The 10,673-nt window shown below is 35.4% G+C and overlaps 1 protein-coding gene across 1 annotated transcript; it reads left to right on the top strand.

The window, feature by feature from the left end:
• Positions 1 to 890: 890 nt before the first annotated feature.
• On the top strand, positions 891 to 10,626 carry LOC127448263 (procollagen C-endopeptidase enhancer 2-like). Its single transcript, XM_051710675.1, has 9 exons — positions 891 to 1,069; positions 3,542 to 3,650; positions 4,140 to 4,398; positions 5,410 to 5,534; positions 5,937 to 6,073; positions 7,328 to 7,866; positions 7,968 to 8,048; positions 9,001 to 9,171; positions 10,379 to 10,626. The coding sequence occupies exons 1-9, from the start codon at positions 981 to 983 to the stop codon at positions 10,507 to 10,509; spliced, it is 1,641 nt and encodes a 546-aa protein (XP_051566635.1). The 5' UTR covers positions 891 to 980; the 3' UTR covers positions 10,510 to 10,626.
• The last annotated feature ends 47 nt before the right edge of the window (positions 10,627 to 10,673 follow it).

Raw genomic sequence — 10,673 nt, 5'->3', positions numbered from 1 at the left:
GTTAAAATAGGATTTGAGGGATTATAAGAATATACAGTGAATACATGATTGAAAAGCACATTGTATACTTTGGAGACGGAAGAGTGAATTAAAATAAGCGGTTTGTCCTGCCAAACCACAGCCATTTAGTTTAGTCCACAGAGCTACTATAAACATACAGAAGTATTTCCAGTCGCAAACAACACAGCATATGCACACAAATTACAAACACATTCGCAAGGCAAGTTTATTTATATAGCCAATTTCATGCCCAGGGTAGGTCAAAGTGCTTTGCATGGAAATGATAAAGAAAATAAAACCTACATCACTTAAGAAAAAGAAAAGAAACTTTTTCTTATTTAAGACATAAGAATTTAAAACTTAAGTTTGGGGTGCCGAAGTATGATGCACACACAAAATGTTTGTGATGAAAATGATTATTGTATATGAGAGTTATAAAAGCGGATTTTAATAATGGTTATTTAAGCCAGTGCCCTGGTTAGGAAGTTTAGCTTGACTTGCATTCTTTCGATGCATAGCAATATAATGACAGACCATGCAGAGTATAAAAAGTACAAAAGGTCTTCCCCTAGTTGTGCTGTTTATGAGCAGACTTTTGCTCTCATGATCCCAACTGTTTCAACATTTGCACCAATGACCAGTTAACAAACAAAAGAAAACAAACAAATAACAAAAAACATGCAGAATGGGCATACGTCAACATAAATCTAGACAAATGTGGATGTGGTATGGGTTGGTGGTGTGTGTGTGTATGAAATTGCTTGTTTTTAGTTTCCTATTCAATTTTAAATGTCTCCATCATACCACAGCAATGGCATCTGGGACACATTACTCTTTCAATTCACTTACTTTTAGTCTAACTCTCCTCTCTGGCTCTTGAATCCCTCTTTCAGTCCTCCAGTCTCTTTCCACGCCCTTAAACTCACCCCTGTCCACTTTTCCCTCACTAACTTGTTCTCTGTTTCTCTTTGAGAAGAAGGATGTTGAGTGGTGTATGCATGTGGCATTTGGGGGTTCTGTTTTTGGGGTTAGGATGGGTGCATGGACAAAGCCAGACCAACTTTACAAGGTAAGTGTGGGTGTGTGTGTGTGATTAAATGTAAGCATTATGTAGGTGAAGATACTAGTATCCAAACCTCATACAGAGCACAGAAGTGCTGTTCAGCAGCAGGGTTCAATCTTTAAACAAAACAGATAGTCCGAGGGAACACTTTTATTTTTATTTTATTTTTTCACTTTTCTCTGCAAAAAATTCAATTAAAAAGTGCAGATGAAACACAAACCGAAATGTTCTTAAAACTATTAGTCAATATTATTTGGCCAACCTTTTATTTTCACTATTTCAATTGTCAAGTAAATGCATTCCATATCTTCTTTCTTTCTTTCTTTCTTTCTTTTAAGTTAATTTGTGGATTATTCACTGAGGATATTAGCTGACCCCAGACAAACACTTGTATATAGAACATCCAAAGAAACCTTTAAATAGATTCTTCAAATTAAAAAACCTTTACACAAGTTTTGAACATCACTATTAATCAAACTTATATACAATGGTTCAATATGTAAGATGTTAAATATGTACAGTATGTAACGGGGGCAAAATGTCATTATCTAATTACTTTAGTGTAAGCTAATGTGTAGAGGTATTATTTATTAACCCTTTGTTAACTGATTTCAAATGACTGAAGAGAGTCTTTGACCAAAATGTTGCTAGTAAAAATGTGTAAGCTAGTAGGAGAGCATGCAGGACTTTTTGTAAAACATTGTATATACTGACCAAAAGTGAATTTGAATCAAGCTTTGATTAATGCCCCCCTTTTTAAATATAAATATAATATCATTATTATTTTTGTTTGATTATTTTAACTAGTTATGAGGGTGTGTGATTGTAATAGACTCATTTGGTGGGATTTCCTCAAAAAAATGCACATGAAAATGTACCTTTTTACTGTATATTTTCTATATAGGTAACAATAAATATAAAAACTGAATTTACAGTTTCTATTAACAGAGCTGTTATCCCAAGACACAAACTTGACATATATGGCTCTTTACAGTTTTGAAATTGAACATACTGTATCAGGTCTTAATATCCTCACACAGCTATCCCAGGATCTGATATAAGTTCAACACGAAATCTCATACATCACGCTTCCAAGCACAGGCTTGTTATATTAACAAAAAATGCCTTGACATTTCTTGTTTGTAGTGGCTTTATTACCATGCGCAGCCTGTGCTGAAAAGCATGATGAAGCAAAAGCAAGCTTGAGGTTTTTTAAAAGTGATGCAATTTGTGAGGAAGACAGAGAGTGCCTGGTTATGCATGAACCAGGATACATTTTGCTTTTAGAATGACAGTAGACCGGTAAAACATTTATAAAAATATGATTTCTAAAAGAGAGCTCAGTGGCCCTTTCTGGAACCTCAAAACTAAGGCTGTGTGGCTGTTAATTTTGCTGTGGTTTGCGTGTGTGTATTTGTAAGTGTGGTTTGTGTGTATATCCTTATTATATGGCAGAGCTGGCAGTACTGCCTTAAGTCAAGACATTATTGCTTTAACCCTTAAATATACAACTATTGATATTGATGTTTTTCTGTTTTTATCCCTTTAATGAATAGTTCACCCAAAAATTAAAATTCTCTCATCCTTTACTCACCCTCATGCCATCCCAGATGTGTATGACTTTCTTTTTTCTGCAAAACACAAATAAAGATTCTTTGAATAATACCTCAGTTCTGTAGGTCCATATAATGCAAGTAAATGGTGGCCAGAACTTTGAAGCTTCAAAAAGCACATAAAGGCAGCATGAACGTAATCCAACTCCAGTGGTTTAATCAATGTCTTCAGATGTACTATGATAGGTATGGGTGATAAACATATCAATATTTAAGTCCTTTGTTTACTAAAAATTTCCACCTTTTAGCAGCCCCGACCAGTAGGTAGTGATATGCATGAAGAATGCGAATCTCCAAATAAAAGAAGAAGAAGAAAGTGAAAGTGGAGATTTATATTAAAAAAGAACTTACATGTTGATCTGATTCTCACTCACACCTATCATATCACTTCTGAAGATATACTGTAGATTAAATCACTGGAGTTGATTTCTTGGATAACTTTTATGCTGGTTTATGTGCTTTTTTTAAGATTCAAAGTTCTGTTTACCATTCACTTGCATTGTATGGACTTACAGAGCTGAGATATTCTTCTAAAAATTATCATTTGTGTTCTGTTGAAGAAAGTCATACACACCTGGGATGCTCTGAGGGTTAGTAAAAGAGAGAATTTTCATTTTTTGGTGAACTTTTCCTTGAAAAGTGTTTTTTTAGGAAGCCATTGGTTATAAATGTCATTTTTATGCATATTTTGTTTAGGGGTGAATTTTAGATTTATTTTTTTTTGCAATTGTTGCAATTTTTCTACAGTTGGTCACTGAGAGTTAATCATGTAATAGTAGTTTTTCTTAGTCTTTCTTAACATCTATCCCTCTGTTTCTTTTCTTCTCTTTGTCATTCCTTTCTATTCCTCTTCTATGCTTTCCAGGCCCATTTTCCTGTGTGGTGGTCATTTGGTGACAGACTCCGGTTTTGTGGCCAGTGAGGGTTTCCCCTCTCATTACAAACCAAACTCCAAATGCACATGGTACATCACTGTAAGTTCATCACCTTCAACTCCTATTGTTCTCCTTCCTCTATTACATTCCAAACATGAATGACATTTTCTAAATGTCATCATCTAAATGACATTTTCATTTAGTCATTTAGCAGATGCTTTTATCCAAAGTGACTTACAAATGAGGACAATATCTGCAGTATCACAGTACCAAGTTCTGAGAGTAGCTAGAATAGTATAGAAGCTAGCGAAAGAGAAATAGACAGACAAAGAAAGGGATTTAAAAAATTATTATTACTAGATGGGAAGTGCTATTATGCTCACGGAAGAGATGCGTCTTCAGTTGTTTCTTAAATGTCGAGATGGTTTCCACAGATTGGATGGAGGTTGGAAGCTCATTCCACCACAAAAGGACAGAGAAAGTGAATGATCATGAAATGAACTTTTTGCCTCGTTGCGATGGAACCACCTTGCGCCGCTCGTTCATTGACTTCCTCATTCATTTTCACTATTTCCTCTCTCCCATCAGGTCCCAGAGGGTCATGTTGTGATGCTGCAGTTCAGGATATTTGATCTAGAGGCAGATTCCATCTGTCGCTATGACTACTTGGATATCTATAATGGACACTCGTACACAATGCAGAAACTGGGCCGGTTCTGTGGAACGTTCCGGCCTGGTGCCCTCATCTCCACCTCAAACACCATGATGCTGGAGATGGTGTCTGATGGCAGCACTGGAGGAAGAGGATTTCTGGCTTATTTTAGTGGAGGAAAACCGCATGTAGATGGTGGGATAAATTTAATTTTAGTTTCAAAAATGCAATTTAAACTTTGTTTTGAATATTTTCACATTTTTGTGTTTGATTTAATGTTTGCAGTTTAGATTTGCATATACTTTTCAAGAAATGTTCAAGGAACAAATATGTCAAAACAATTCTAAAGGAATATGTAACAGATTGAAATTTCAATCAATGTGGAATCAATCTTAAAGGATCCTAATAAGATTAAAGACCCAACAGTATATACCGAAATTATGAAAAATAAACCGAAAATTAGGTTAAGTGATGTAGGAGAGATTTTGAGTCAAAAGTCCAAATTAAGAAATGTGTGTTATCTCTAGCAGTGATTTTGTATGTTGATTTGAAACACATAGTCTATTTTATTATTTTTTGTATGAATTTTAAATGGTTGTTTAAACTGTGACATCTTACCCCATAAAGTTTGATAACATGACCTGCTATTGTTGTCACGAAATTACAGTTAATTGAACTATACCTTTTTTCTGGCCAATAAGTTTGGAAATGTTCAATAGTTTTTTTTATGACCATAATATAATACTGTATATACTGTGTAAATGGTATAATACTGCATATAGTATTATACCATCAAATTATATACAGTATGTATATACATACACTAAACTCTCACTATATATATCGATCAGCCACAACATTAAAACCACCTGCCTAATATTGTGTAGGTCCCCCTCGTGCCGCCAAAACAACACCAACCCGCATCTCAGAATAGCATTATGTGGGCTTATTAGGTTTGTGCCTATTCAGAAACTGACTATAATTAACCTTCCCTAAGAAATAAAAAGTGTGACATCTAAACTCGGTCTCCCTTAAATATATATATATATATATGTTTCAACCCATTAGGATGCTATTTAATTAATTCCAAATTATGATAGACATCCAATCCTGTACAATCCTTTAGGATTTTATTATTAGGGAGATCTCTTTCAATTTCTCTTACAGTATTTCTCTTTCTGTACCCACATCTCCTCTTCCCTACAGAGAATCAGTTCTGTGGTGGCCGACTGACTAAGCCTCAGGGTTCACTGAAGACACCCAACTGGCCAGAATCTGATTACCCAGCAGGCATCAGCTGCTCTTGGCACATAACTGTGGAGACCAACATGGTCAGCTGGCAGAGATAACTTCACACCTCTTTTTCTCTATCGTTTCTCTCCTCTCGTTGCTCAGTCTGGTGGCATTAAATTGAATTATTTGCATAAACTGTTAAGTCATTGGAGGGTTAAATAGATTTTAGTTTACTAGAGAAGTGCTGCTGGTTTCGAGAGGTCTGAGCATGTGTATTTAAGGAAGCACTTGCAGAATATGTATGTGAAAGTCCCCATTCAGAAAGGAGTGTATAAGGTGGGACATGGAAAGAGAGAGAGTGAGAGGGGCATGAAAAAATTAATGAAAGACCTCTTTTCAAAATAGCATTTTTTTTTTTTTTTTCACTCAGAGCTATACAGTTCCATAACAACATATCAAAGTCTGTGTGTATGCATGTTTGTGCATGTGTACATGCCCAGGTGATTGAGGTTAAGTTTGAGAAACTGGACTTGGAATCGGACACATACTGTCGCTATGACTACGTGGCCCTGTTCAACGGGGGAGAGACTGATGACTCACGCAGTATTGGCAAATTCTGTGGAGACTCTGCTCCAGAGTGAGTGCAAACCTGATGCAGTACCTTTCATTTAAAGTTTTATGCAATAGTTCCTGCAGGTTCTATTTATACACAATTACATTTAATGAGACGTTCAAACCGGTTTTCAGGATACAATATTTTCTAATTTATCTACACAGGAAAAGGATTATGTTGTTTTCAAGCATGGGGGAAGAATGTGCTTCCCAATTAGGAAATACTTTACATTTACACAGTCATCAGTTTCAAAATAAGACCTTTGTCATTTTGATGGTCAATGTGTTCTTCATTCAAGTGTTGACAATATTGATGTTAGCTTTGAGACTGCTTCCTTAAAATAAATAATTTGCAATAATAGTTATTTGCAGTCCTTTCAATTATTTTAGTGCTGTAATAGCTAGTGAAATACCAATTTATTATTTAGTGTTAGCTCTTCCTTCTGTCAGTTTTAAAGTCTACCAACTGTGTAGTAAATGGATAATTCACACTTTTGTTGTGATTTCTTTTTTTTTTTTTTTTTTTGTAAAACAAAAATTTTAATTTATTTTTAGTGCATATGCATACCCTCTAGTTATTGTTTTGGCCAACCAAACAACAAGTCGTAATAATAGTACGAGATGGCAAAATCATAAGAAATCGTACAAGCTGTCGTACAAAAACATACAACTTTTATTCCCATAGAGAAAAATAAACAAACCAGGGAACGTTATTACATTCAATTAAGTGTAACCCCTTAACTCAAACCTAACCTAACCATAAAGTGTAATCCCTTACCCAAACCCTTAACCTAGACACAATGTTAATAGGAAAATCACTGTTGTGTACCACGGAAGAAAGAAAACATCACGGTTTGGAACGAGATGGAGGACGCTTATTACAAGTTATTGACATAATTGAGTCATTTGTATTGAATTAATGAATAAATATGGAATGAGAAACCAAATTTGTGGGCATAAAAGTGTTGAATAGGAGACTAGCTAAGATTTTATGCCTGTATTGTTTAAATTTAAAAAATCTGTTGGTTAGTCTCTATGGGAATAAAAGTTGTACCTTTTCTTACAAGCCAAAACGTACGATATCTTATGATTTCACAAATTTCCAACACCAATTATTCTATGAGGTGTCATGAGAAATGTCATGTTAGTTTTGGTAAAAAATAAATATATATCTATATATATATATATATATATATATATATATATATATATATATATACTGTATACAGTATATCATTCAACTACTAATAATAACTCTCTTTACATCTCTGTTTGCCAGTGTGGTAGTGACCAATGGAAATGAGCTATTGGTGCACTTTGTATCAGATCTGAGTGTCACAGCTGCAGGATTCATGGCTCAGTACAACAGTATCCCCCGTGGCTCCCGCACAACCACTTCTGTCCTGGACGCAGCACCTAGGCCCAGAGTCAAAACTATACCTACTAAATCCACTACTTCACCAGCCAAACCCAAACCTAAAATTAAACCTACTCTAAGGCCTAGGCCAACACCAAAATCCCGGACAAGGCCCATGCAATCTAGGCCAACTCCTAAGCCTAGATCAAAGCCAAAACCCAGGCCCAAACCAGTCCGGCCTACTACAAGATCTGATACTAGAGTCACACCAAAACCTGCCATAAAAGTGTCAACAAAGCCTAAGACTAAGCCAACAGCTAAATCTGCAATTAAGCATCAACCAAAGCCAACAGGTGCGATGGCAAAGCCAAAAGTAAAGCCTAACCTTGGTGTGAAACCAACAGCAAAGCCAAAAACTAGTCCCATTACAAAATCTGGGAATAAAACAACAACAAATGCAGGTAAATAAATAAATAAATAAATGTTAGCTGTGTGAGGGTGCAATATTTTGTTTTCTGTTTTTGTGCTTGACTAAATGTGTGTGTTTATCTGTATCTTCCAGCTTCAGTGGGGAGCCCACTATGTTCACTACCATGCAAGAGAATAGGCACTCTTGTGACCCATTTTTGCCCCAGTCATTTTGGTGAGTTGCCTTATTTATATTTCTTTTATCCTGCCATTTCTGTCTACTCTCTTCTCCTCTAATTGCCTGCCACATACATAGACCCCAGGGGCTTATCTATTCTCTTATATGAAGAATGTCATTTTGAAGCTTTTAGTGCAGGGCTGCTTTTCAGGCAGTAATTATGGTGTAATGATGGACTAACTGAAGGAGAGCTAAAACAAACAGCTATATGTTTATGTCAAGAACTGATGGTTCAAATTTGGCTTTGATGAACAGATTTTTATTTTCTGTCTAATTCCAATATTTGTTGATTTTTTTTTTTCAATTGGAATCTGCAAGCAGTTGTACAATACACACCATAATCATGCAATATTACAATGTTGAACAAACAATAAATACAGTGCAAATACCTGGCCCCAAAAGGAATTTGGACAGTTATGCCACACATAAAACTGTATGAATGTATTTTAACTACATAACAAATAATTTCAAACCAAGTGGCATTTAGTTTAAAGAAATATAGCAAAACATTTCTCAAAAAAAGTTTGCAAATGCTACAAAAAAGGACAAAAAGTGTTTAGACACATTCTGGTTGTCAAACTTGAGAAACATTTCCATAGTTAATGTGATGAACTAGTTACTACTCTAGGTCTAGCCATCTTTGACACATGTGTGAACTGTATGGGGCACTGACTTCATACATACTCTATAAATTACTTTGGGGTCAGTTGGTTTTAAACTAATTGCAAAAATGGCTCAGAAAAGTGAAGTTAGTTCTGAGGAAAGTTCTAACATCGTTTGTTTACAGATACCACTTGGTTTGATAATCTAACATTCATAAATTTTTAAGTGTGACTGAAGTGTTCAAAAATTTTCAGATATTTTTTTGGGCACACTGTACACAGTATATATTGTATGCAAGTTTTCAACACTGTTTTTCTCAAATCCCCTGCCTCTGTCTCTCCCACAGTGCTGACTGGTAAAGTGACATCAGTGACCCCAGGAACTCAAGGCAGTGCTCAAGTAGACATATCCATCATAAAGATATTTAAGACAGGTAGACTTAATGTCAAAAAGAGAGGACCCACCATGTCTGTCACACTGGCAGCTACGTGCATGAAGTGTCCAGCACTGCGTAAAGGTGAACGGAACACACACACACACACACACACGCACACACACACACACACTTGTTTTTATTATAATTGTGGGGACTCCATAGACTTCCATGCATTTTATGGATTTTATACAGCTCTAATGATAATTTCTATCCCCTACCCCTAAACCTAACCCTCACAAAAACTTTTTTGCATTTTTACATTTTCAAAAAAACATTGTTTAGTATGTTTAATAAACCATTTCCCTCATGGGGACTGCTGGCAGGGCCCCACAAGGTAGGTGATCTCAGGTTTTACTATCCTTGTGGGACCAAATGTAGTATTAACGTGTACACACACACACACACACACACACACACACACACACACACAGTTTATCTACAACCAATATTTTATGTGTAGAATAATGCTTGCATTGTTTAGAATCAGTTTGTCCTCTAGTGGCCAAATATGTACATTACATTAATTTATTATAGGAAATGTTAAAGGAATGTTCCGGGTTCAATACAAGTTAAGCTCAATCGGCAGCATTTGTGGCATAATGTTGATTATCACAAAAATAATTTAGACTCGTTCCTCCTTTTCTTTAAAAAAAAGAAGCAAAAATCGAGGTTAAAGTGAGGCACTTACAATGGAAGTGAATGGGGCCAAGTTTTATAGGGTTTAAACACAGAAATGTGAAGCTTATAATTTTATAAAAGCACTTGCATTAATTCTTCAGTTAAAAGTCATGTATTATTTGAGCTGTAAAGTTGTTTAAATTGTCGTTTTAGGGTTTAAGTGTTTGTTGACATTACATCGTCATGGTAACGAAACTGTAAAATTGGCTATAACCTTACACAGAAAAGGTTAGTAAACATGTGAAAAATGTTTACACACATACTCTTTATGTCTTGTGGCTATACCTTAAACAGTGAGTGTTTTAACGTTCAAAAATTGGCCCCCATTCACCTCCATTGTAAGTGCCTCACTGTGACCTCTAGTTTTGCTCTTTTTAAAGAAAACAGGGAACGAGTCTAAATCATTTTTTGTGATAATCAACATTATGCAACAAATGCTGTCGATTGAACTTAACTTGTATTGAACCCGGAACATTCCTTTAATTCAAGGTATGGTTTTGCAGAATACATATTGCTCACTGATATAACAAAAATTATCATTGTACAACTTTTAACTTTATTTCATTGCACTGACTCTACATTTATTTAATGATCTGATAATCTTTCATAGGAGTGAACTATGTGTTGATGGGTCATGTGAATGATGAAGGTGTCGGCACTCTGACCCCATCCAGCTTTGCCCTTCAGCATAAGTCAGTGCATGATAAAGCATTGGCCAATCTCGCAAAAAAAGCATGCTGACCTCACAGCCACCTTGACCAATCAAAATGAGGGAAACAGGTTTCAACTCTGGACTAATTTAATCACAACCTTAAATTCAGTCATGGATATGTTTAAATAAACTAAATCCTTAATTATTATTTTGCATCTTTTTATTTATAACTGGGAGGTTTATTGTTACATAC

Source organism: Myxocyprinus asiaticus, chromosome 1, assembly GCF_019703515.2.
Source record: "Myxocyprinus asiaticus isolate MX2 ecotype Aquarium Trade chromosome 1, UBuf_Myxa_2, whole genome shotgun sequence".
NCBI classification, from domain to species: Eukaryota; Metazoa; Chordata; class Actinopteri; order Cypriniformes; family Catostomidae; genus Myxocyprinus; species Myxocyprinus asiaticus.
Note: the sequence above shows the minus strand (reverse complement) of the source record. Positions and strands in the feature narration are given on the sequence as shown.

Coding starts and splice junctions, on each gene's coding strand:
- LOC127448263 (XM_051710675.1), top strand. CDS start 981: ATGTTGAGTGGTGTATGCATGTGGCATTTGGGGGTTCTGTTTTTGGGG. Junction 4,399..5,409: donor AGGAAAACCGCATGTAGATG/GTGGGATAAATT, acceptor TCTTCCCTACAG/AGAATCAGTTCTGTGGTGGC. Junction 8,049..9,000: donor TTTTTGCCCCAGTCATTTTG/GTGAGTTGCCTT, acceptor TCTCTCCCACAG/TGCTGACTGGTAAAGTGACA.